At 36.8% G+C, this 26,588-nt stretch overlaps 3 protein-coding genes and 1 pseudogene across 4 annotated transcripts; 1 reads left to right on the top strand and 3 right to left on the bottom strand.

Moving 5' to 3' along the window:
* The first annotated feature begins 4,364 nt into the window (after positions 1 to 4,364).
* Positions 4,365 to 6,436, top strand: LOC103337927 (uncharacterized). Its single transcript, XM_008241097.3, has 3 exons — positions 4,365 to 4,878; positions 4,974 to 5,103; positions 5,240 to 6,436. The coding sequence occupies exons 1-3, from the start codon at positions 4,746 to 4,748 to the stop codon at positions 6,135 to 6,137; spliced, it is 1,161 nt and encodes a 386-aa protein (XP_008239319.1). The 5' UTR covers positions 4,365 to 4,745; the 3' UTR covers positions 6,138 to 6,436.
* A 3,090-nt stretch (positions 6,437 to 9,526) lies between these two features.
* LOC103337928 (uncharacterized) lies at positions 9,527 to 12,972 on the bottom strand. The gene is made up of 2 exons (XM_008241098.2): positions 10,923 to 12,972; positions 9,527 to 10,267 (listed from the first exon to the last, which is right to left on the bottom strand). Exon 1 carries the CDS (start codon positions 12,776 to 12,778, stop codon positions 10,943 to 10,945), a length of 1,836 nt encoding a protein of 611 aa, XP_008239320.2. The 5' UTR covers positions 12,779 to 12,972; the 3' UTR covers positions 9,527 to 10,267; positions 10,923 to 10,942.
* Positions 12,973 to 13,703: 731 nt separating this feature from the next.
* Positions 13,704 to 15,846, bottom strand: LOC103338168 (spermidine copper dependent amine oxidase 1-like; annotated as a pseudogene). The gene is made up of 5 exons (XR_016122337.1): positions 14,840 to 15,846; positions 14,602 to 14,747; positions 14,224 to 14,494; positions 14,073 to 14,150; positions 13,704 to 13,998 (listed from the first exon to the last, which is right to left on the bottom strand). The product of XR_016122337.1 is annotated as a spermidine copper dependent amine oxidase 1-like (transcript).
* Positions 15,847 to 16,819: 973 nt separating this feature from the next.
* On the bottom strand, positions 16,820 to 22,450 carry LOC103337929 (spermidine copper dependent amine oxidase 2-like). Its single transcript, XM_008241099.3, has 12 exons — positions 21,823 to 22,450; positions 20,879 to 20,988; positions 20,467 to 20,772; positions 20,043 to 20,155; positions 19,623 to 19,953; positions 19,328 to 19,543; positions 18,982 to 19,218; positions 18,567 to 18,752; positions 17,924 to 18,064; positions 17,523 to 17,791; positions 17,326 to 17,407; positions 16,820 to 17,214 (listed from the first exon to the last, which is right to left on the bottom strand). Exons 1-12 carry the CDS (start codon positions 22,046 to 22,048, stop codon positions 17,077 to 17,079), a joined length of 2,355 nt encoding a protein of 784 aa, XP_008239321.2. The 5' UTR covers positions 22,049 to 22,450; the 3' UTR covers positions 16,820 to 17,076.
* Positions 22,451 to 26,588: the final 4,138 nt, after the last annotated feature.

The following is a 26,588-nucleotide window of genomic DNA, read 5'->3' as shown; positions in this document are numbered from 1 at the left end:
TCCATGGCGGTGTTTGTTTCTTTCTCATAACACCTCGAGATAAATCATCACTAATTACCCAGTTATTTATTTCCTTGCAAGTCGTAATTAAGGGATCAAAATGTACGCGGTAAATTCAAGTATTTACTATTTTTACACTCTCGAGAGGTTTGTATATTGAATTTTAACGTTTGAATTTACATCTCGTCTACTAATCTCGATCATTTCAAGTGTAACATGTTAGGCCATTACTCTGATGAATTCGACTGATTTTGACAAGTTGATTAGGAGGGCCCTTCTCACAAAATGATTATCGCCGGCCCACCCCTATAATATCTCATTAATGTTGGTTTATTAGTTAGTTTGATGGATCAGCTAATAAGCTACACCATGTGCTTTGGATCACTAACTAATCTTTTGTCCCCTCTATCTCGGGACTGATTCTGGCCAGATTAAGTGATGAATTGGAACAACTTCATTTTAATTAAAATATTCCTCATCAAATTATTATATTTAAATAAAAAAACATTTAGTTAAGAGCTAAGCTAATACTCTGATCTAAGTTACTGGATAATGAACCTGATTATATATGGGGAACAAGAGATGAATCCGACCCATCAAGAGGTTTTCCAAACAAGCTATCTATCACTGTCCTCTTTAAAAATCCATCTGGGACCCAAAACCTAGCGAGAAAGGGTTCATATATTGTATGGTATTTTCTAAATAGATTTTAAAGGAATGGCCTAATTCTTAAGTACTTGTCAATTAATATAGTTCCAATTTCTTCTTTTTGACTCTTCCGTCGGACTTAAGTGTTGCTTTAATTAAACCACAAATTCGGCGGGTAGCCATTATTGTCTTGAAATGAAGGGCTCGTTTGAAAAAACACAAAGGAGAAGCATTGAAAGTGATTTTAAGTGATTTTGGGGAGAAGCGCTATAAAATCATTTAAAACAAATGTCTTTGATTATGAAAGTTAAGAGATTTTTCTGTCTTTTTAATTAAATTTTTTAAAAAAGTGAAAAGTTTTTTTGCTAAAACCTAAATTTATAAAAGGGGAGTTAAACTTCAATCATACTCTTTAGTTTAGGGAGTCATAAATGATATAACTCTTTTTTTATTGGTCAATCTCTATTAAAAAATAATATAAAAAATAGTTAGCATTAATTGAAGGTTTGAAGTACTCATTAAATAAAACAATATTAAATTATATATGGAGTCACTAAGAGTTCTTTCTCTCTCCTCAAATTTAGGAGCTCCTATAGGTCTCCTATTTTAGGAGGTTGATAAAATTTGTCTAAAAATGTGGTTTAAAGAGCCCATTGTAGATGCTCTAACTCTCCATATAAATCAAAACTATCCAAAATCACTCCCAAACGAGCCTTAAATATAGAATGAAAATCAAAACTATTGCCGCCCCATAAAAGCAAAATTCCAATCTGTCCTGCACTCAAAATACAAGCCTAGTAGACCACTTTTTTCTTACACCTATATAAGAGTAATTTTCTTCTTCTTCCTTCTTTTCTTTTAAAAAATAAATAAATATTATACTCTTGTTTTTTTTTTGGGGGGGGCGTAATTAGGTACACATTTTTTATATAATAATTGCAGGATTCATGTTTGCTGTATGGTCATAATGATTCATCGATTAGTGCAGAAAAAATAAAATAAAAAATCATTGCATAATATTACAATATATATTTGTGTCTATGCATGCACCCTAGGTGTGGTGATAGGGCGACAACTTTTTCACCATGGATTTCGTTTTTTTCAGATTAAGATTTTCCAATTGAATAGGATTGAAAAGAAAATGAAAAAGAGGGAAATTAAGGAGAAGTCAAACCCAAAAGCTACATTCACATCATTGGTGTCTCAAAAGCTATTTCACACGCGGGTTGCTACTAATTAATTAAATCATCTAAACTTGACTTAATCATGTATTTGTTTTTGGTTTTAGTCTTTAAATAATTTAGTAAATAATCATGCACTCTTTTTCTAATCAGAAAGTTCAATTAATTAGTGTTTAACAATTAACCAAACCAATTATATGCTAACGTGATCGACTAATTTATTGAGCGACGATGCGATGTTTGCTTTCAAATCCCAACAAATTATTTTTCACGTGTGACGCCATGCATAATTTTTCACTACTCTAAAAGAAGCAATTTGCTCTTATTTGAAATCACATTATGCTCTTAATCTTTGATTTGTTTAGAGAATAAGAATAAGCATCCCGGATTGGACTTAGACGGTGTCGTACTGTAGAATGATGAGAGGCGCCGACAAAACGACAGAGGATGGTAGGGCAATTAAGTGTACATATTGGTCGTATTTAGGCGTGTCGAGCTGGCTGCGTATTTTCCAAGACTTATATGGCATTTATATTGTCATACGTGTAACTGTCGGTCATAGAAACGTCTTTCAGAGCCTCCAATCATTGAGGGCTTCATCCAAGTTGGAGATTTAATACGGTGTGGTCACTCGGACGCTAATTGATTATGTCTTAATACGTGCCTGCCATGTGGAGGATCGGGGCCCACCATTAGTTGATCATAAGCTTTCATTATGTTAATCCATGATTTAGATCTTCGATTGTTCATTTTTTTTTAAATAAATTTTTTATTTGAAGCTAAGTTGGTAGTACTAGGGTGGGGGCATTCTCCTCTTTCCAATTCATGAAAGCAAGAAGGGTATATTTCTTGGGGGTTTCCCTTTTTGTTTGATTTTATTTACAAAAACATTGATTGTGCAAATTGATAAATAATTTTTTATCCCCACAAAAGCAAAATTATTATAACTTAGGGGACAAGGAACTAAGAAACTAAGAAATAAAATAAAATAAAATGCGTTAACCTCTTACAAAAAGGAAAATACTTCCATCATTATCTTATAAGTAAGAACTCCCTATTTCATACTAATGACTGTATGACATATGTGTATAAGTTTTTCTTTTAGTATTTTTTATGAATTATTTTTGCATATGTGTCAAACTGTTATTTTCATAAATAAGGAGTATCGTCTTCTAGGGTAGCTTATGCAACATCATTACAAAAATAACAAGGTAACTCAAGTAGTATCATTACAAAAATAATGAACGTACAAATTAATATGAGTGATGCTCACACCTCACTATGTCAAAACCACATTAATTTTAAGAATAAACTCCGACTCAATTTTAAGAAGCCAAGCAGTATCCTTTTCCTTACATGGCAACAAGATGTACAGGGTAAACTAATCTCATCCATTTTAAGTATGTTAGTATATTAATACAGATTAAATTAATAAATACTTTGCTAATGGCGGCAGGCCAAAAAGGGCGGGGAAACTATAAAGAAGAAGAAGAAAGGGAAAAGGGGAAAAAGGAGAGTTGTCTGTTCTTTTGTTTTTTCTTTTATGTTTTCTTATGTAGTTTCCCATGGAATCTTTGGGATTTTATTTTTATTTTTATTTTTATTTTTTATGTTGTGTGAAAAATACATAGGTACCTTCAAGATATTTCTAGCATGACTTATGTAATAATTTTCTCTTTTTATATGGTCACATATACAAATGGAACCCACACTTGACGCTCTGGTACTGTCGGCTGATGGCTTTATATTTATCCTGTAAATATTTATACAAAGTAATATATGACATATATATAATTTTTTAGTGTATAATGCTACATGTTGGTAGTTCGATAAGATTAATTATTTTGATTTATAATTTAAATTTTTTGTCCTCAAACGCAGTGTTCTGTGTACAGTAGCTGGCAAAGCATGGCTGAAATACTATTTTATGCAAATTCATCAATATGTGTTATGTTCCAACTTAGGCAACAAGTGAAAGAGCCAACGGGATGTAGTCGAGTCTAGTGAAAAAGGGTCTTGATTTGCTTATTAGAGGTCTCGGATTCGAACCCTCATAACATCTTAATATTGTGTAGTTTAAACTATTGCTTATATTCAAATCAACAAGTGTGAGAAAAAAGTAAACTAATTTCCTTCCATATATTTCCGTATAAAACTATACAAAATATTATTATTTTGATTGAAATGGTTCAAAATCATAACAAATACACAATAGTAGGTGAGGCTAATTAAGTGCAAATATTATGGATGGTTAATTATGCTGAACATAAGCACATGCTCAATATTAAATCAAAGGTCTCTATTTCTGCAAGCAACACAAAATTAAATCAAGGGACACCCCTGCTTTTGGATTGATGAGGTTTTAAACATAAGCAGCTTTTCTTTTATGTAAATTAATTTCCCAAGTCCCCTCAACCCATTAAATATTTTTATGAACCCTAAACATGTAACTGTATTTTTCACTAATAAGTTAAACTAAAGTACACGTTTATAGAGCTGTTCTCATTTATATCACCTTTTTTTTTTTCTTCCCACAATTTCTAGAGATAGAGAGATATCTTAAAAACCAATCCAGTCCAATGCAAAAAGCAGCCAGCAGCACCAGATTTGCGTAAAACCCACTTGATTGCTTCAACTCTCTCTCTCTCCCCCCCTCTTTCCTTCTCTCTCTATCTCTCTCTATGACTTGAATTCTAAGTATGATTTATGCCAGTTTTCTTTAAATCATAACAAATTATTCTTAATTTTTTCCACTCTTACAACATATGGAGAAAGAGAGAGAGAGAGAGTCATAGAAACAGACATATATTCTCAACCCCCATGTCCGGATTTTTGCTGTGATCAGCAGCAGCTACCTGCTAGCGGCTGCTATATCATTTTCCATTTCTCATTAGCACAAAAAAGAAACGAAAAGAAATGGGACGCCATTCGTGTTGTTTGAAGCAGAAGTTAAGGAAAGGTCTGTGGTCACCAGAAGAAGATGAGAAGCTCTTCAATTACATCACCAGGTTTGGTGTTGGTTGCTGGAGTTCAGTCCCAAAGCTTGCTGGTACTTAATTGCATAACTTCTTCAACTTTGCATTATTCAAATTTGGTGTTTGAAACATTTTATCAAATGTTTGATAATTTTGTTTCTGGTTTTAGGTTTGCAGAGGTGTGGAAAGAGTTGCAGGTTGAGATGGATAAACTATTTGAGGCCTGATTTGAAGAGAGGGATGTTCTCACAACAAGAAGAGGATCTCATTATCAGTCTCCATGAAGTTCTTGGCAACAGGTAATTAATTTAAAACCAATTAACCACAAGATTTTTTTGCAATAACAGGCTTGAATTTGTCATCCCTGGTATGAAAACAGAAATGGGCAATCCTTGTTTTGGAATTTGAATGTATCTGGTTTTGAAATTTCATCAGGTGGGCTCAAATTGCAGCACAATTACCAGGCAGAACAGACAATGAGATAAAGAACTTCTGGAATTCATGCTTGAAGAAGAAGCTAATGAAGCAAGGAATTGACCCAACTACCCACAAGCCACTAAGTGAAGAAGAAATGAAAGAGAAGAAGAGTATGGATTGTTCAGAATTAAAAGAGTGTTTGCCAATGCCAGAGCATGAACAAGGGCTTCCAACTATACCAGCCATGTCTTCCTCCCAAGGTCCAACATTTCTTGTCAATGATTCAAATTACTTTGATGGAGCTGGAGTTTTAACACAAGCCTCAAGAGCCTTTGATTCTCTCTCTTACTTTGAGTTCCAAACAGGTATTGAGCCATCTGGCTACAATTCAGATCTTGTTTCCACTCAATACCACCCTACCAATGTTAGACCCCATTTCAATCAACCCCATAATACTACTTATGAGACAAGCTCAAATTTTGGGTTCACTTCAATGCCAAGTTTAGCGAATTCGGACCACGGGAGCATGTCAGGGACAGATTTTTCTGATAATTCAGCTTCAAGACTGAGCTCATTTTTCATGAATGAGGTGAAGGAATGTTCAAGCAATAGCTCCAATGTGAGCAGCTATGCAGCAGGGTTCCATATGAACAACAACAGCAACAACAACAACAACAACAACAACAACGTAGTCGAAAATGCAGCTTTTTCATGGGACACAGATAACAAACTAGACTCCATGTTTCAATTCCATGCCAATGGGATAAAATCAGAGGAGCTTATCAAACCCAATTCATGGCAACAAGGGCAGCAGCTTCTTCATGCTCAAAATTCTGTAGATTTCAATAGCTATCCGTTAACGTCGCTGTCAGAAGATCTAACAGGTGCAAATTTTGATGTCTTCCAGCATATCTGAGATTGTAAATTCAATTTTTAATTTTTTGGTTTCTTCTTGGGTTTTTAAACAAATACACATAGATGTTGATAGTAACAGGGGAATTCCTTCTGATGCCAAAAAAAAAAAAGGGTTTGGGATATTGAGGATTTTCTTTTTCCACTTTTATTTTATTGACCAGGTGTAATAAATATTTTAGTTGATTTTACCAAGTTGTTAAACTGTAATTTGCAGCATATTCTGTATTCTGTTCTTTTCAGAAGAAAAAAAAAAGGTTGAAATAATATGATGGGTGTAATTAGTTGCTTTTGTGGTCCTAATCTTACGGTGTTGGTAAACTAATTATCATTATAACATTGCTGTTTTCATGTCTGTCATTTTCCTGCTTACCACCAAAAGTGCTTTTGCAGAGGCCAAAGCTGCTCTGCACCAAACAGCTAGCAGCTACAAACTAATTCTTGATTTGCATTATTAACCCCATGACCAAACAAAGCTCATTATTGATGTTTAATCTGTATCAACAAGTATACATTGAACGTATACATACATACATACATACTTACATATACATTAAATTATATGGAAATTCATTATTATGTGTATGTTTGTAAATTAATTACAATGTAGTTAGGGCCCTGTGTGGGGTTGGGTTAAGATTGTGATATTTCTTGAACCGCTGGCAGAGTTTTGAGAAGATTATTCTGGGCCTCTCTCTCTCTCTATATATATATAAGAGAGAGAGAGAGAGAGAGAGAGAGAGAGAGAGAGAGAGAGAGAGAGAGAGAGAGTACGTCAGAGATGCTGAGTTTCTAGCAAATATATATATGGCGGGCTCCAGACCATTCATGCATTCAGTCGCATCCCTCCAAAAGGCTAATCTTGGCTGGCCTCTCTTGCATTATTGGAGAGACATCTAGAGAGAGAGAGAGATAGGAGTCTTCCAAAGTAAACAAAAAAAACTCTAAATTGCTCGTAGCAATGCTATTCTCACACCCAGAGTTTGTCATTCCGCGCCCTCTTTCTTTGCGTGGTTTCGAATAAGAGAGTATTGACGTTGAATTGCAGAACGACAATCTGCGAGTGCAAATAACATGTAGTGTCGGATGTACTAGTGGGAGGCTCTCACAAAGGGCACTATGTCACTTTAGGAAGATGCTAGTCAGCGCCGGCCAAGGCTTCAAGGTCGTGCATGTGCATGGAGCCCATGCATGGGCTAATTTTGACTTTGAAACATATATGCCCGCAGGTACATTATACTTTAAGGCAGTCGCCAAAACAATGTAGAGCTTAAGAGCCCTTCTCAAATAATTATATGTAGTCTTCTTTCCTATCATTTTTGTAGGTACAAAAGATACCTCAACCCTAAAATTCTTATCCATACGCCACACCGAATTACAAGTACTCAATCATATACCCTTGGTGGGTCACTGAAAATGATCACCATATAGATTGAGTTCCAGCAATTTTACAAATAGCTTAGAGATCGATTCACCAAATCGGAACTAAATTTAGTGTTTAATTACTTAAAATGCATGTTAATTAAGGTCATTTTCATTTCGCTTTACAAAGAGGTGAGATCGTTTTATAGGAAATGAAAACCTCTTTGAGAGTACCTATTATAGTATACCGCCGTGTTCAAAGTCTTGACGCCAAACAGACTCTGGACCTTCCTTTAATTCAAAACATGTAAAGAAAGAAAAAAAGATCACCCTCATACTCATTGGCGACAGTTAATAAAATTGATACAAACTAAACATCAGTTATCATAAAAAATTCATGGCTTTGAGTTGCTTGCTTCAGACTCCTGATATCAACATCTGTGATTAATGAATTTTTACGTCTGTGATTAACAAATCAAATCAAATTACTTAAGAGAAGAAGTCAATAAAATTAAATTACAATTAACCTCTTCCTGGTTTTTATTACAATTATATGCATATGCATAATGCATGCAAAAAACACAAAGCTCAAGTGAACCGACATGAGGGGGGTCAAAAGCAAATAAATTTGAATGCATGAACCAAAAAGAAAAAAAGATGGTCTTCCCAAGTAAAGATGAAAAGGGTTTATTTTGGTCAAACAAAACAAGGGTGTTGGAAAAGTTGGACTGGTCTTGGTAAGCCTTTTAGCTAGTAATGAGCTCTTTGAGACAGACCAAAAATACAAAGCGGCACCGACAACGGAGCTTTGCTTTCAACAAGTTTTGTTTTTGAGTCAATATCACATGGAACATGTTAACATTCAGATGGTTTGATTTCTGCAGAGCAAAAACAAAAAAAGAAAAAAAGGCAGAGAGCAAAGTGTGCACCAGCCAGCTCTTTTGAGCTTCTACCACTTGATTGGCCTGTTTTGGCACAATTTATGCCACCTAGCTAGCTTCTTAAGATTTTGGAGGACCAATCTTTGAATTTTGATGCACAAAATATTTTAAAAGTTTGAAAACGTAGCCTGCTGACCAAGCCAGTCTGGCCAGTTTTGCGTACAGCAAATACATTACTAATTGGACATTGATTGATGCTTAAAATGAAGTAACAAATTAACCCAGCGGACATCATGTATTTTCTACTAACCCTCCTTGCTTTCCTCCCTGTTACGTCTGGATAAGAGAAAAACTGTATATATACATGTATGTATGTAATTTGCAGTTTGGCTCTCAGTACTAATAATGACATTTAAACATTGACAGCAAACAGAGCTAAGAAATTTAGACAAGATAATAAAGTGTTTTTGGTTGCTTAATTTGAAAGCTTCATGAATGATATATAGCTTGTGATCAAAGATAATTAAGCTGCAATTATTTATATATCTGACTGAGGCTGCGAAAGTGGTTTCATGTCTCTATTGGTTGCCTCTTTCGTGGTTTGAATCAAAGGAGCAACTGAGGACATGCTTGATGATTGTTTGCTCTTGCATTAGAGGTTGGTTAGAATAGCTGTCCCTCTCAGTTAGAATTTGAGTTTTGTGGAATTGGCATGGCTTAGTTTAGACTTTAGACAAAGTAGGTAGGCATAAGTCTGGAACAGCTGCAACTAGAATTCATGTCCTTTTCATTATTTTTAATTAAACTGCTGCCTGCTAGATAGCCATTGCTGGGGGCGAGTTCCGAAACGATGCGTCGTTGAGATGCAGTTTTGAGCAATCTTATGGAAATTATATGCTGTTTTCCTAATGTTGTTGATTAAAAACATGTCTTGTTCATAATGTTAGGCTGATGGCTTTAACACTCATTGTTTTACCTTCCTGCTCTCCTGCAAGTGTAGAAAGTTGTGAAATATTCAGTTTGAAGCGTGTATGTATGGCTTTTCTTCTCATACCGCGGAATTGACACGTCGCTTGGTCAGGAAGTAATAGGAGACAATTGATCTAATCTTGTTCTGTTTCCTTTTATGAAGCCTTATGGATTATGGATCTTAGAAAGCAAGCCAATTGGCACCCCAAAAAAAAAAAAAACTGTTCTATACACACATGACGAAGTTCTAAGATCATTCACCCGATTCATGACATATTCGAGCATAGAAGAATTATGCAGATTCCTCACTGGGAGATATACAATCTACAAATAGAACATTGAAAAACGTTAACTGTTGAGGAGCAGCACAATTTGTAAATGAAATATGCAGATTCTTGACAAGAGTATTGATGTTCTCTCCAATCCTTGAAAACCCAATATCCTCCGCTCTTGTGACTTACAGAAACATCCTTTGATTCATTCAAGTTAAAGCTCCACATTGATATGCGTGTGGTTGTGTTTTCAGTTTGCACCACCAAACCAATTGTAATCAACAGTCTGCCTGCCTGAAAAATGCCAGCTGCCGGCCTCAGATGGAAGACAATACTAGCATCGAAACTAACTGCAGACATGAAGCCCAGACAACAAAGGAGCATAGTTGGCTTTCGTCAAACTGAACATGCTGGGTAATTTCTCCATGAACTACAAATTTTTGCAAGCTTCTGTCATCACAATATACTAGGGCATGGTCCAAACCTTATCTGCCATGAATGCTGCAACCAAGGCAACTTCATCATCTCTTCTTATTCTTAAAGTTCCCTACTAGCTCTTGGCAAAGGAGGCACCTTTAGTTATCTCAAAAAAGTTGTGCCTTGGGCAGTTAAATCAGGTTCCTTCCAAGGATGATCAGAAAGGGGAGGTCCTATTGGATGAAAATTCCAATAATTGAAAATAACAAATCAAGGCAGAAATTTTTGACTAATACTCGTGAAACTGAGATATGACGCAACAAAATGAAACAAAAAATTAGTAATTTTAGAGCAAGAAAATAGGTCGGTCCTCACCCTAAGTGAAATCCAATGAAAGCAAAAGTTATACACCAATAACTAAAGCACACATATTAGATAGGATGATGTCTGGAATATAGATTAATATAGCACAATGGTATAAGAAAATAGCACGGACAACAGAGCATAAAACATGTTGAACATAAACGAGGGCCTACCTATGCATATGACTTACTGAGAAGCTCCACATAAACGAGGGCATAACTAAGTATATCAGATTATGTTACTGCAAGGGGATTTTCTGTTGTGCTGAATGTTAAGGGATATCAGAAATGAACATGCATTCAAAGGGCTAGAAGACAGGGAGAGACAAAAATTCAATGCTTTATTAAAACATGAAGATACCTTTAACATCCACTCATCTAGTCAAAGACAACAGCTGACACAGTGCAATGACGATCAATCTATATTACAAAACAACTATTTCCTACACCATTGAATTTTGGGTTTCATTTGTTGGCAAGGAACCAATTTGTTGTTCTCTATGTTACAAATACAGGATAAACTCACATGACTAAAACTGCGGCACTCTAGGGCATGTAGGTTTGCCTGTGGGGATGAGCTCCAGCCTGATAAAGAGTGAGATTGTGCATGGATTTGGCAAACAAATCCCTCAAATCAGGAGACTGAGCTACAACAGAACGAGCTCCCCCCTCAAGAGTATTCAATGCTCGTGCTTGTTCAAGAGCCTTGCTATTGCCAACATGCAATGCTAGATAACATAGTAGTACTAAGCAGTTGACGTGACCCCGTTCGTTGATTCGATCAGTGGTCCGCAACAATCTCATCAAAGAAGGAACCCCATCAAACTCAATAATCGTCTTCGAATGCTCCACACAATTGAAATTTTCCGTACTCACAAACTTCCCTAATGCAATAGCAGCCTCAGTTGCCACATCCACATCCCCATTGCCAAGCCGGGCAACCAAGGGACCAACGATTCGGGTTTCCCTAGCAGGAAATGTTCTTGCCAATGATCCAATTGCCTTAATGGCAGGAATTTGCAATTCTTGACTACTCTCTTCTTGAATCACTCTCAAAAGCTGATCCAAAACCGCCTTTGCAGCCGGAGAGGTAGGCTTAAAGGCTGCTCTTCTAAGGTCGGGATTGGACTCAGCCACTGCGGCTATTTCCATCACAGTCATCAAGCAGTTCAGCTGCAACTCCCCTACTTCCGTCTCAATAATCTTTGCCAAACAAATCAACCCTTTAGTCTCAGTAACTTTTCTACTATTCAACAAGCACTCTTTACACAATTTCCACAAAGCCTCGGCACAACCAACCTTGAGCTCAAGCTTCACCTCAGGGGACTCAGCCTCCCTGTCCCTCTCTTTCCTATAATGCGCCCCTCTACTACTACTATCTGAATGATAATGACTCGAAAATGACGACGAACGACTATTTGGATTTGAACCCTTTACAGCTAACTCTTTATTAATCTGAACAAGATTATGAATGCTAGGCCTACCCGTTTGCACCTTCGGATCATCCAGAACCGTATCCATGGACAACAAAGACACCAAAGGCCTCGTCACATTCTCCCTACCAAACTCCTCCTGCGCAACCGGGTCAAGCCCCGCCATTTCCGACACCAATTTCACCACGGAAGCCTGCACCCGCATCGGCGAATCACCCAAAACCGAAACAACAACCGAAATTCCCATTAAATCGATGATAATTCGGACCCTTTCTAAATCAGTAGCGATATGAAACAGAGCATTGGCCGCCGCAACTTGGGCGTCAGGGGAAGACCCTTCTTTCAAAAGCTTTAGCAGCGGCGTCAGGCCACCTTCGTCGACGATTATCTTCTTGTTTCGGTCGTTGTCCCGAGCCAGGGAAGCTAGCGAGTTAGCCGTGTCGACTCGGTCTCTGAGTTGACCCATTTGGATAGTGGCTATGTAAGACCAGACCCAGCTGAGAATTGGGTCGTTGCTGGCGATCGGAGGCAGGGAGAGGTTGGCGCCGTCGGACTCGAACACGGAGAGAAGCCACTTCATGTCTCCGATGGAAGATTCCAGAAGGTTCGAGACTTTCCTGAAATCGGCGGTGGTGGTTATGGAGAAGACTTGTCTGAGGACCCCACTGTGCTTGCATTTCCGGACCAGAGTCAAAGCCCGGTCGAGGTTCTTCGCCACGTCAGCGACAATTCGGCGGACGGGTCGCTCGTAGAGGGACTGAGTGGTGGCGGCGATTCGGACGGTGGATCGGAGCATCTGGGAGAGGCGGTCGACTTGCTTGGCGAGGTCGGCGCAGTCCAGCTTGGAGGACTCGGCCTCTTGGGCCGATTTGATGACCCGATCGGCGAGTAGGATGATAAGCGAGAGCTCCTGGTGGAGGCTCTTTTCGTCATTTTCCGGGGCAGACATGACTTGTTTTTGCAGACGGAGGAGACACGACGACGACCAGAAGAAAAGCAGAAAATCTAGGACGACCAGAAACTGCAGTCTTTGTTGGGTCTCAGGATCTGTGCCGGCCACGCCCACGCGGCTACGATTTCAGAAAAGAATAATCGACGAGACGCCATGCTGCCATGGATGCTTGTGAATGTGATTCTATTTTTGCCTTTTAAAATTGGGATAAAATTTCCTCTTTCTTTTAAAAATAAAATCAAAAATTCTTTTTTATTTTATTTATTATTTATGGGAGAATATAATATGTTGATGTCGATAAGGAATCCAAATTGAATTAAATAATAATTGGGGGTTTTGATGATTTATTCGTCGTTTGCTTGATGACTTTTTTTCTCCAAATTTTAGCCACAAAATGTAATGTGGCATGTGATTGTGCAGCATTTCGTTTGTTTAAAATAAATAACAAAATAAATAAGGTTTGGAATGGGAGTTGTTATTCATAAGGAATATTTGTAGAAATATCAAATAAACTTATACATCAGTTTCAATTTGTCATCTTAAAGAAAAATTTAAGCGAAATGTCACTTTAATTTTTCAAAATTCATGATTTGTCACTTGACTTTAACATAATCCAATTTTCCATCCATTTTAAGGGTATTTTAGTCTTTCCAAGCAAGAGGGTTTACATAGCTTTATATTTAAATTATTTTAAAAAGAGGGTTTACATATTGGAAAGACTAAAATACCTTTCAAAATCGATGAAAAATTGGATGATGTTAAAGACAGGTGACAAATCATGGATTTTGAAAACTTAAGGTGACATTTTGCTTAAATTTTTCTGTAAGGTAACAAATTGAAACTAATGTATAAGTTTATGTGACATTTCTACAAAAATCCCTATTCATAATTTATAACTAGTTATATAGTGCAAATAACAATTTCATTTAAATTGACATTAGAAAACATCAATAACCTCATTTGTTTTTTATTTATTTATGACAAAACGATATTTGAAACTACTCTATTATACGGAAAGGAGAATCCAATTTGCGTGTAAGGAAACAGACATACGGCCTTTACCCAGATGGTGTCCTAACCCACATCTAACAAACTCATTTGATCGCACCTCTTCAAAGCTTTGGTAACAGCCCGCTCTGAGTTGGCTTGGCATTCAATGACTCACAAGGACTAGGTGGAACATCCACCGCAGGATAGCAGCTGAAGAGTCCATGAGGCTGCACCCACACAAAATATATACAGGTTAAATTGATCTTACATCAAGATTAATTAATGGGGGTGAATAATATACCATGAGCATAAACCCAATGCGCTCCACTGGCAAGACAAGTCTTCTAGCCGAGCAACATGTGTTTTTCCAAATACATACCTGCAATTAATATTTATCACCATTGCTTCATGATGAACAAACAAACAATGCAAACTAACCATAACCAACCTACCAAAGAACAATATCAGTTTCTTCAAGAGGCCGATCCTGCTTAACCCATGTAGCCAATCCTTCCCCGACGAGCGGATTCCACTCAGGAAACTCTCCTCCAGCAAACATCTCATGGCATGCATATGGTGTAACCCAAAGATTATGTTTCAAGAAAGCAGCCCTTCTCAAAAACATGGCCTCAGAACCAGCACATGGCAGACAGTTTCAACCAGGCACCAGCATGTAGCCTGTCAACTCTCTCCAGTCCTATTAACGCTTCTCGTGTTCCTTACCTGGATCGATCATATAATTAAGTTAATCATTAATCAACATTAGTTAATTAAATGTACAGGAGAAGAACCAGCTGCAAAATCAAATCTTGTAATGAAGGATGCCTTACAATCCAATGGAGAGATGTCCAAGGATTGCAGTCACGCATTGCCTGCATTTCAGTTCTGAGAAGTGTCTCTCTTCAGCATAAAATGCATTGTGGTGGACATTAGTTTTCTCCCCAGATTGCTCTGCTTTAACATTCACCTCCACAACCTAGAATTAGTAAATACTTAGGGAAAAATAAACTAAAACAGATAGTTTAAGCAGCATATATATATAATATACTGATATAAAAATATATGTACCTGACTGTAAGCTTGGCCAGGTTTGCAGTCAACAGACATATCCATACGAGCCAAAAAAAAAGTGCTGATGAATGGTGCATAGAGGCCTGGTGCAATCACAGTACCGTAGTTTCGAACTTCTCCAGGTTGCAATGCTTCTAAGCTGAGAATTCCTGTGAGTTTAGCTTCAGCTTCAATTGTTCCATCCTGCAAAAACCAATGCAATGACTTACTTGGCAACCAATAAGCTGGCATTGAGAAAACAAATTGTAACCAATTAAAAAACTTGCCTGGTAAAAATGCCAGAAGAATCCATACTCATAGTTAGCCACAGTGCACATAAAAGACACTGTTAGCCTTCTTGACCTGCGCACTTGAGCTAAGCCTGATCTCGAGTCCTGGTGCTTCCACAGAATCCCATGATCCTCTTCGTGCAAAAAAACACAATTCTCAATTGTTTCAACGCCCCCTGTGAAATTTGTAACATGGGCATCAAAGTATTTGATATAGCCTGAACAATCACAACCCTGTTTCAAAATTCATTAGTTTCAGCCCAACATATGCATTTGGAATGAAATGAGCCAAGAATAATTGATATCAGTCTTCTTCAAACCTTTCTTAGAGAATGTGCATTTTTACCAAGGCCATCTTCTCCAGCATCAAAAGCATTTTTTCTGTAATGTGGATCATTTGGATCACCATACGGCGCCACTATTTCCACAAAACTCAACCTATGAGCTGTTGAGAGTGTTTGTCCCACATTGAAATGTTAAGGGACCTAGCCTGGGTTTATAAAGAGTTGGGCTGCTCCTCTCATTGCCAATTGGTTTTGGGGTGGAACCTCAACTTCCTTCATGGTATCAGAGCAAGGCTTCACGTGTTGGGCCCAACGCCACATGTGCTCCTACGTCACCCAATATGACCTAATCTGGGTTAATAAGGAGTTGGCCTTCTTCCTCTATTACCATCAACATATGCAACAGAATATAAAACCAGTCCCTCCCTCGGAGTGAACCCGATTCAAAAATTCCACTGCCAAATTTGATAAACATACAAGAAGATATGTTTTAAGCTTAAGAAACCAAATCATCAAAATTGAGTGCATCTTAACTAGAAGTAATGTTCAAAACTTACCTTCTGCCACTCCACAAAGTAGCCATTCACACGAAAGCTTGGACCTTGGGGCTGAAGAATTTGTAAAGGCGTCACGTCTCTTCGATCAACGCCGCCTCTTGTTTCACCAGGAGTGCTGGAGGTAGGGGAATAAGTATCCTCAATCAACAAGTATATGATCAGCTGGGAGGTCAGGGCAGCACTATAATAACCAACAACCAAAGCTTGCATGGTCTAAATCTAGATTAATTACTCATATGACGGCCATAGTCTTTTGCATATCAACAAGTCAAATTAAATAAATTATAAATAAATAAAAAATCATATATATATATATATATATATAGAGGCCACTATAATAACCAACACCCCATTGCACTGTTTTGGTATTTCTGCTAATCACGCTATGCCATTCCAATTGGTATAGCGTGATTGGCCGGAGAGAGCAAAATAGTGTCATTCCCATTTCATATAAGTTTTTCTAACATCCTTGAATTGGTCATGGGTAAGCAAAGTTTGGCATTGTAAAGTTAATCCATTTTTCACTTCAATTTTTGACTCATGGGCAAAATTTCATACTTCTGATTCTTTAGGTTTTTCGTTTTTTTGGTTTTGTTTTGGGCTATTAGGAAATTTATTTATTTTTCTTTTCATATTCCTTGATAAAATATGCATCTTTCAGAACCATGAAGAGACCCAGGTCTCGTGCTCAGACTTTTCCCAAAAACATAATAGAATAAAATGAGAAGAAGAGTTGTCATGAATCTCATGAATTTGATCAATGAGTGTGAAAGTGGAATTCAAGTGTAGTATATGAAGAAGATGGAGCCCTTCTTTCTTTTATGTTTCGTGTTAGAAGCTTTATGTGAGTTGCCGGGAAACGTTGCAAAGCATAAAGGAGTGGTCTCATTAAAAAGTATGAAATCGAAAAACAATTTTAAAAATGAACAAAAAAAACAAGAAATCTAGCTCGATTCACAGAAAGCGTGTCTGAATAGCAAGAAAAGACCAAACAAAGGCCATGTGTTTTCTGCTCGCCCAGTTGAAATTGGAAATGGGAATAGTAAACTTGTTTCCAAAAAGACCGATTGAAATGTATTGGAAGAGACAGATGACAGTATTTTTTTGCTCTTTCTTTTTTGGCTTCAAAGCTTTGCTGCTAGCAAGCCATTCGGAATTGACTTGGCTACCCCATTGTCTTTTACATCATTGTCTTTGGCCTCCAATTCACATGCACTAGGTGGAACATCCACCGCTGGAGAGCAGTTGAAGAATCCATGAGGCTGCAACCACAAACATCAAACAAACCAAAAATCACAAACTGATGGCCAGCTTCAAATCATACGCTAAATTGAACTGCTTAGCAAAGGTTAATAGGTTAATCCGATGATTACCATGAGCATAAACCCAATGCGCTCCACCGGCATGACAGGCCAGTCTTCCAATCGTGGTACATGTGTTATTCCAAAAACATACCTGCGATCATCATCACGGTTACTTGTTAACCTCTACCATACTAAACAGTTACATATGCAAAGGCAAACTATTGATATCGACATGGGAAAACCAAGAGAGAAGGAATTACACCGACCAAAGAACAATATCAGTTTCTTCCAGAGATCGGTTCTTCTTAACCCATGTGGCCAATCCTTCACTAACACGTGGATTTTGGTTTGGAAACTCTCCTCCAGGAAACATCTCATCTTGGGCATATGGCGTAACCCAAAGGTTATGTTTCAAGAATGCTGCTCTTCGCAAAAACTTGGCCTCAGAACCAGCTAGTGGCAAACAGTTTGAACCAGGTACGAGCTTGTAGCCTGTTAACTGTCCAGTCCTGTTAACAGTTCGCGTGTTCCTTACCTGGACCACAAACAAATTTCAATCAGCATGAGCATGACTGGACACAAGAATCACACCACACATTCATATCTTAAACAAGGGAGAAAATCATTAAGCAGGACCAGTTGCAAAATCATGGTAAAGATGCCTTACAATCCAGTGGCGAGCAGTCAAAGGATTACAGTCACGCATTGCTTGCAATTCAGTCCTGAGAAGTGTCTCTTCAGCATAAAATGCATTGCTGTGGACATTATTATCCCCAGGTTTCTCAACCTTTACGTCCAGCTCCACAACCTACAATAAATAATAAGGAAAAAGAAGTTATATGGAAGAAAAAACATGTTGGTTCTATCAGTAATGATTAAGTCCACATATAAAAATAACTTAACTCTAAGGTTGAGTAAGAAAATGTTACGACTAGGAGGCAAAACGAGGAAAGAAGTTCTTATTCATTCTCCATTCCTATAAATAAAAATCTCAAAATGTTCTTGAGAGTAGTTCTAGAAATTAAGCAGTCAATAAGAGCAGGAGATGGATCATATCTTCCTACTTCACATCCTAGACTTTCAGGTTTAGAGGAGGGATACAGAGTTTCGACAGAATAAGATGCTTTACAATAAAACATAAATTCAAACATCCATGTGTTGGACTGAAAATCAGAGTTGTAATGTGCTTTTCCATGCACTTGGCCAAAGCACATTTGCCAAAGAAAACAAAAGACCAAAAAATAATAAATTAAAAAAAGTCTAAAGCCTAAAGCAGAATACTTGATTGTAAGACTTTTTAAGTAGCATACCTGATTGTAAGTTTCCCCAGGTTTGCAATCAACAGCCATATCCATACGAGCAACAAAAAAATGTTGATGAACTGGTGCATATAACCCTGGTGCAATAACAGTACCATATTTTCGAACTTCTCCAGGTTGCAGTGCTCCTAAACTGAGTATTCCTGTAAGTTTAACTTCAGCTTCAATCTTCCCGTCCTGCAAACAGCATGATATTGGCATGTTCACATCATATAGTTGACAAAGATTGATAAAATAAGTAAAGGGAATCTAATTAATTATTCAATAGAAATTTTCTTCAGTCTTCCAATTCAAAATGGATATTTGGCAAGTTCAATGAAACTCAAAAGGATGAGACACTAACTTCATCTTATCCAAAAGGACAAGAAAGGTATTATTCGAACAAATAATATGGTGTGAAACTTGCCTGATAAAAGTGCCAGAAGAATCCGTACTCATAATTAGCCACAGTACATATAAATGACACTGTTAGCCGCCTTGACCTGCGCACTTCTGCTAAGCCTGTTCTCCAGTCCTGATGCTTCCACAGAATTCCATGATCTTCTTCATGCAAGCATACACAATTTTCAATAGTTTCAATACCTCCGGTGAAATTTGTAAAATGTGCATCAAAGTATTTGATATACCCCAAACAATCACACCCCTGCAATAGAGTTCAATTTCAGCCAGCAAGGAGTATTAAATACGGGAAAAAGGAAGACTCTAAGAAAACATTTATATAGCAAAACTGAGCCAAGAATTAGTCCTCAAACCTTCTTGAGAGAATGTGCGTTTTTACCCAGGCCATCTTCCCCAGCATCAAAAGCATTTTTTCTGTAATGCGGGTCATTTGGATCACCATATGGCACCACCATTTCCACAAAACTCAACCTATGGGCTACAGGCCTTCGTCCTCTACTGCCATCAACATATGCCACCGAATATATAACCAGTCCCTCCCTAGGAGTGAATCCGATACGAAAATTCCACTGCCAACCAGAATATTTAGTTGACATTCTGAATTTAATTAAAAAAAATGAAGTGTTAAGGAAACAACTTAAAATTTACCTTCTGCCACTCCACAAAGTACCCATTAACACGAAAGCTTGGACCTTCAGGCTGAAGAATTTGTAAAGGTTTCACATCACTTCTATCAACACCACCTCTTGTTTCACCAGGAGTATAGTTCCTCAATGGATCAGCTGGAGGTAGAGGAACAAGCTTACAGTCTTCAAACTCTACCACCACCATGTTTTGCATATCAACAAGTACATAGATGCCCTCAACTGGGCGTGCATAACCATTTTCCATTGGGCAGTCACTCTCAGTTCTACAGAATATAAGTGGTTTAGCAAGTCTTTGACTGGGAGCATCAGCATCACTATGGTAACCAACGCACCTGCAGCATATATGTACACCAAATTATAACTCACTGATTAAACTGATGACTTTCTACCTGTACTGGAGCACTAAATGTATATTACGTACCAGGCATCAACCATCACAAGGTCCATATCTTCAATACCCCTCTTCTTCATAGCCTCTCTAAATGGAGGAAAGTCTTTCACAACAGCTTCACATTCAGCATACTCCACAGCATCCTGAAGTTCCGGAAAACAAGATATTACTTAATGCCAAAACATCATAGAACTATGCAACTACATGAAATTTAGCATACATGTGAGTCTTTTAGCAAATTCCAGTTACCGAAACTCAAACAACACTTGTATCAATAATAACAAAATCTACAAATTTGACACCTATTCTTTCATTCCTGGTATTTTTCTATAGCTGAGAATCCAAAAAATCAAATTAAAGAGCATCAAGTAGTAATCTTTAATTAACAAAAGAACTCAGGTCATACAAAGGTACAAACTAGTTTACATATAAAAGAAACACAGAAAAGGCATACCATGGGAGGCTGAACATCTGGAACAACTTGTGAGGATATTACTTTTCCTCTGTGATGTCCACCTCGAGTGGCTGCATGCACTTCTGACAGCTCAACAACCCATGTGCTTGTCTCATTAGACTTTTTGTTGTATACAACAAGCCTAGCTCGCCTTGGGGGAAGCTTAGTCGGGATTATAGGTCCACCTTTGGTTCTGGGAAGCAATGATGGTTGGAAAGGGGGGAAGAAGTACGCATCTGCTAAACCTACAACGTGTTTATCTGGTTCCAGTAGAACAACTTCAACAAAACGCATACTATCTCTAACCTGGCATGCCGAAAATATTACTTAGCCAACCACTTCAACCAAATAAGAATTTTATTTATCTTTTCAAAAATGCAAAAAGAAACAAGTCAACAGTGAAAATAACAACCTCAGGTGTGGCTCCAGCAGCCCTGACGGTTGCCACTGCCACAGAGATCTCGGCAGCAGATAAAGGGTCCAGTGGATGCCTTGTTTGAGGCCTAAGCATGATCGGGATGCCTACACCACATTAGTTGACCAACCAAGTAAAACAGAAACTGTCAGTATAAAAAAGAACTTAAAAAAACCAGGCAGCATACGATTTATTCTTTGAAGAGGAAAATTATTGCAATAAGATGCTACACTCCTCAGGTTTACATTAGAAATTCTATGAAGTTATATCTGTGTGTGAAAAGTGTGTAGGAAAATTTTATTTTAGTAAATAAAAGTTAAGGCTGTGCTTAGAGATTATAGAAAAACAAAGGAGCTCATCAAAATCAAACATTTTCTATCACATCCAGATATTCTTGTGGTCTGAATTATTTTCCTTCTTTTCCCAATTGATTATGGTCTGCAATTTAAATAAAGATATCCAGCATTCAAGAAATTAACGATCTTGAAACAAGTTCCTACTTTATTGATTTATTTTCTGTAAAGAGTATTCAAATTTAGGCTACTTCGTATTAATCTACTAAAACTTTAAAAAGAAATTAGATTGTTCTCCAATTTAGATTCGGTTGTCTTACTCTATCTTTCTCTTTAGCATTGATTCCTTGTATTTTCATATAAATTTCACTTTTTCTCTTTTAGTTTTATTTCCAGCATTCTTAGCTCCAAGCAGCAAACAAGACAAATTAATAAAAAGGATACCGCAAAGACGAGTCTCACCAAATTTAGAAACGAAAAGGACATATCAACAGCCTTGCAAACATTAAAGAAAAAAAAAATCAAACAGAAAACCACTTACATAAGCGAATATCAATCACAATGATCACTAGAAATTTTCAAATATCATGGGTATGTTAAGCAATTAGTTAAAGAATCAATACCACGAAATAAGAAATGTAAATATACCAGTGGTGGATGCATTGGCGGACGGTTCGGTAATCAAGGACGCCATCCCGATCTTTTTGGGGCGCTGATCATCTCGCCGATCCTCGGAACCCGCGATGGCGGTCCAATCTTGAACCACGGAGGCCGAAACGACGGCGTTCGGAGCCGGCGCCGCCTCGCGTGGAATGGGAGCCGAATCGGAGCGGAAGCAACAAGAAGACGACGTTTTTTTCGAAGCTGAGGCCATTGCAAGGGGTTCGCGAGCTCACCAATTCCACCACAGTAGGTCTCTACACAGTCTACTGACATACAGCACAAGTCTCTACGGTGCTGAAATGCTCGACGCCTCTCCCCCTCTCTCGCGCTCTCTGTAACCGCACACCGCGAGAAGCTCGGAGAAAGTTCGAGAAACCCGGAGAAAGTACGAGAAACAGAGAGAAAACGATCGAGCGCGACGCGAGAGTGAGAAGAAATGAATTAGACTCTCTTTTTTCTTTTTTTCTATAATTCAAATATTATATTTCTTCACACTTGCTGGAAACTAGGGTTTAAATGCGAGCTTTTAACCATGGGTTTTCAGAGAGCGGAGAGATACAGAAGAGACAGGGAGAGTGTGATCTGAGCGAAACAAGAAACAGAGCCAGCTCACGAAGGAGTGAGGAGGGTAGAGGAAGGGTATATATAGGAAGCCACCACGTGCTTTGTTTTCTCTCTCTCTTTTTTTCGTTTATTTCTTTTTATTTCCGTAATTAATTTTATTTATTTATTTATTTTCTTTTTATGGATAAGAAGAGAGTAAATGGCAGTAAAGTTGAACGACTTATCAAAAGGGTAGGGGCCAATCAGATAAGTGGTTGGTGCTGTTGATAGGGTGATCTGCTGTTAATTCACAATTGGACAATCGATTAGGGGCCAACAGTATATTTTGATATTTAGCATGATAAGGCCAAAAGGATTAGTATCCTTCAGTATAAGGCCTTCTACTTTTACAATAGTTCCAAATCGACCCCACTAACTTTTCATACATTGCTCTAAAGATTTTGACACCTACCTATATCCTTACCTCACCCGATTTTTTTTAGTTAGTAAATTTAACTTAACCCCTTCAAAGTCATTTTTTCTCAACTACAATCCATTTTTTTATTTTTGTTTGAATAAAATCTTGTTTTTCTCTAAATAAAATCTGATGACTATAATCCAACTCAGTAAGTTACCTATTCAATCTCAAAATCGAAGTTATTGTACTTTTTTAATTCCTAAAATACCCCCAACTAAGCCATTATTGTATTTTATATATTAATATAGGAGTCAATATAGAAACCATTTTTAATTGAATTGTAAGGAATGACACACATTAAATTTGGAAAGATCTTCAAATAGACGTAGGAATTAATTTGGATTTTTTAAATAAAAAAATTAACAATAAAGTCAGACTTAACATACAAAATCGGTTTATTTAATTAAAACAAATATTTATTTATTTATGAAGTATACATGTGATTAATTATCTATTATTTAATTATTTTATAAATATAATAGCGTACATATAATTTTATGTTGAAAAAATAACTTACCTTTTACTTCTTTTATGAAAATAATATACCTAGTATGAATTTACTTATTATTCAAATAATATACCCAACTTTTATAAATGCATTTTGGATATCATTTACCTAATAATTTCTTATTATGCAATAATATAACTTGTAATTTACCTATTATGAGTATATTGTAGGTATATTAAAGCTATCACATTTATAGGCATATTGTGAAAGTAATTTACCTACCCATATTGGATATATACAAGATATATAGGTAAATTTGTAGGTACATATTTTATTGGGACGAAAGTTGAGGGGTTTTGAATTTGTTGAAAATTTAAGGATTTTCTTTATTGGTTAATCAAATCGTAAGCGGTTCATCTCACATGATTTGGTTAATCAAACCGTGCCTATACTTAGACCAAACAATAGGGTCAATTTCTAGAAAACTAATGATAAAAATGTTGAACAATAAAGTTTGTCTTTGTCACAGGCTGGACAATTTAAACTCGTGACTTATTCTATGCACGTGCTTCATGTGTGCGCTGAATTTGGCAATTTTGCCTTCTATCAACTTGATGTTTTTAAGGATCTCAACCAGATAATGTTAACCCTTTTTTCATGGAGAAAAAAACAGATAAAGAGAAAAAAGGGTTGAAGATTAGTTTACAACTTGAAACTTTGATTCAGATGAAAATCAAAAGTTATTTATGTCCACGGCAATATATCTTTTTCTTGATCGAATCGTTGGTTAATAAAATATTGAATACATGTAACAATGCAAAAACGAAATACCAAAATTGGAATTGGCAGAGTTGGATCAGAATCTACTAACTTAACAAGACCTAATCAAAACATAAATGAAAATTTTACACATTATGTCAGGGTTAACTCGAACGACAATCCTTACAATATGATTATAAATATTATTTATTTATTTATCTTTTATATGAGTGATATTGGAGAAATTCAAACAAAAACATCAAGTGTAGGTTAACTCGAACCACAAGTCCTCTGCTATACGACTGTTTTGAATCAATGGTGAGGGATGGAAGGCCAGACAGCCGTCCAATTTTCTTGTTTTGTATAAGTGCTTCCCTTTAAGGCTGCACATCGTGTTATATATGGTACAGAGTGAAAGAAGGACATCATGAATTGATGATATATGGGATTTTGGGTGAGTTGAGGAGAAGGGCCCAAGTTCCACTCTGGAGGAAGGAGGAGGGAAAGAAGACCTAGGAGGGCCCAGAAGATGGGACTTATCCCTTCCCTTCCTAAATTATTATTATTTTCCTTTAGTTTTTTCAATTGTTTTTACCAATATTTATCTTCCTTTTTGTTGACTGACTCAAAAAACCAAAAACGAAATTATTCTTTTTAGGAAAATACTTCATTTTTTCTCCTGTAAGTAAGAACTCTTACATTTCTGCTCATAAATTATTTTTACATTTGTGTCAAACTGTGGTCTACAAGAAGGAGGAGTATCTTCTTCCATACATAGGATAAGGAAAGTATCATAGATATGTTCTTTAGGTTTTACCACAATCGATCCAAGAAGAAGATGATCCTATTTATTATTTTATATTATTATTATTATTATTATGTGATTTATATTATAAATTGAGTAATGCTACACTTACCATATTTTTATCTCACATTTCTATACCACATGATATGACATGCCCATATCATATGCTATATCAATTAAATTAATGAAGTGTATTTTAATAAAGAAAGTTTAATTGATAATTTTTTTTAAAGTGTTAATAAATCATAAAAGAAAAGAAAATGTGAAATAATTTTAATTTATATGTGACTGTCTACCTCATCTGCCACATAAAGTAGTATACAAATGTGATAAGAGTAGCATTATTCTTATAAATTAGTTATGGTCTTGTGGAATGCATGCATGAAATGGAGGTGAAGGTGAGGAAGAATGTCAAACGTATCTAATAATCCGTTTACTTGTCTAATCAAATATTAATGTGGTCAACTTTATTAATTTAGGAGTTATATTCTTGCTTAGGTGGTGCTTAGTAGACATCCACTTGAGATATATGCACACCTGAGTCAGCTTTCCCACCTACCTCCACCTCCACTTCCACCTCCACACAAAGTACAAACACCCACATTACAAATTATTTAACATATATTATTCAATAACTAAATGCTATTATTATACATGTTTTAATTATTTATTTTAACTTTTTATAGATCTTCCCCAATGCAAAATTTGTTTTAAGCCCCTGATATTGCAGTCACACGTATTTTCAATTCTATTATTTGAACCACTAATTAAAGATTGATATGCATTATATTAATTTATTGTTTTAGTTATGTATTTGGTTTTCATTGTTTATCAAACTGATAGGGGGAAAACCAGTGTCATATAAGTACAACTCTTTTTTTCACCCCTGCCCTATATGCAAACTCACAGAGAAGTGGAGAACGAGAATCGAACACGCTTATAAAAGAAAGCTCGGATATCATATTAACCAAATCCTTACATGCATCCATGTTCAAGATTAACAATAAGTTATTAAGAAATTAAATTACCCCAACATTTGTCCTAAACCCATGAGTTTGGGAGCATCAACATCACCTCCCTTGACGGAAAGAGGAGCTAGATGCATTCCAGATAAAGACATTACTTTGGTTTTCATATATAGGAAGGAATGGGAGGAAAAAGGGGGTAGCACTCCAGAGTGGAATTGTGGAAACAAACAAAATGAAGACAGAAACTGGGGTCTTTCCCACTTTCCTTTCACAGTGTTTTTGGCTTCCACTAAAGATGGTCATGTCATGTTTTCTTTTTTCTGCTTTTTTTTTTTATGATTAGATTGTCACAGTTTGATGATGTGATGGGCAAAATTACATTGCAGCTGGTTTCTTCTGCTACCAAATGACTCCAAATTGAGCACTTGGCTTATCATAATTATCCATAGTGGACCCTACCAATACCATTAGGGTTTGAGTTGGAAAAAGAAACCCACTATAGATGATGGATAGATATATGGAGATGTACATGTATACATGGCTTTTCACTTATATTGCATTGCATGAGCATATACCATGGATAGGCCTTTCCACCGACCACTGAGAGGAAAAACACAAAATCTATATAAGCAAGCACTTGGGAGACAGCGGCCCTCAGCATTAGGAACTAGCAGCAGCTGCGTGGACTCTACTAACACAAACGGGTCACCCGGCCACTGCTACAAAAGCATAATAAGTTGACGTGTGAGC

Source organism: Prunus mume, linkage group LG7, assembly GCF_029339155.1.
Source record: "Prunus mume cultivar Tortuosa linkage group LG7, ASM2933915v1, whole genome shotgun sequence".
Classification (NCBI taxonomy): Eukaryota; Viridiplantae; Streptophyta; class Magnoliopsida; order Rosales; family Rosaceae; genus Prunus; species Prunus mume.
The sequence above is the reverse complement of the archived record's forward strand: the minus strand, read 5'-3'. Positions and strand labels throughout refer to the sequence as shown.

Excerpts from the sequence above, each read along its gene's own strand:
- LOC103337927 (XM_008241097.3), top strand. The coding sequence starts at position 4,746 with ATGGGACGCCATTCGTGTTGTTTGAAGCAGAAGTTAAGGAAAGGTCTG. Across the intron at positions 4,879-4,973 it reads TTCAGTCCCAAAGCTTGCTG|GTTTGCAGAGGTGTGGAAAG; the intron begins GTACTTAATTGC and ends TTCTGGTTTTAG. Across the intron at positions 5,104-5,239 it reads CATGAAGTTCTTGGCAACAG|GTGGGCTCAAATTGCAGCAC; the intron begins GTAATTAATTTA and ends AAATTTCATCAG.
- LOC103337928 (XM_008241098.2), bottom strand. The coding sequence starts at position 12,778 with ATGTCTGCCCCGGAAAATGACGAAAAGAGCCTCCACCAGGAGCTCTCG.
- LOC103337929 (XM_008241099.3), bottom strand. The coding sequence starts at position 22,048 with ATGGCCTCAGCTTCGAAAAAAACGTCGTCTTCTTGTTGCTTCCGCTCC. Across the intron at positions 19,544-19,622 it reads ACTTTGTGGAGTGGCAGAAG|TGGAATTTTCGTATCGGATT; the intron begins GTAAATTTTAAG and ends TCTGGTTGGCAG. Across the intron at positions 18,753-18,981 it reads TCTTCTGGCACTTTTATCAG|GACGGGAAGATTGAAGCTGA; the intron begins GCAAGTTTCACA and ends TGCTGTTTGCAG.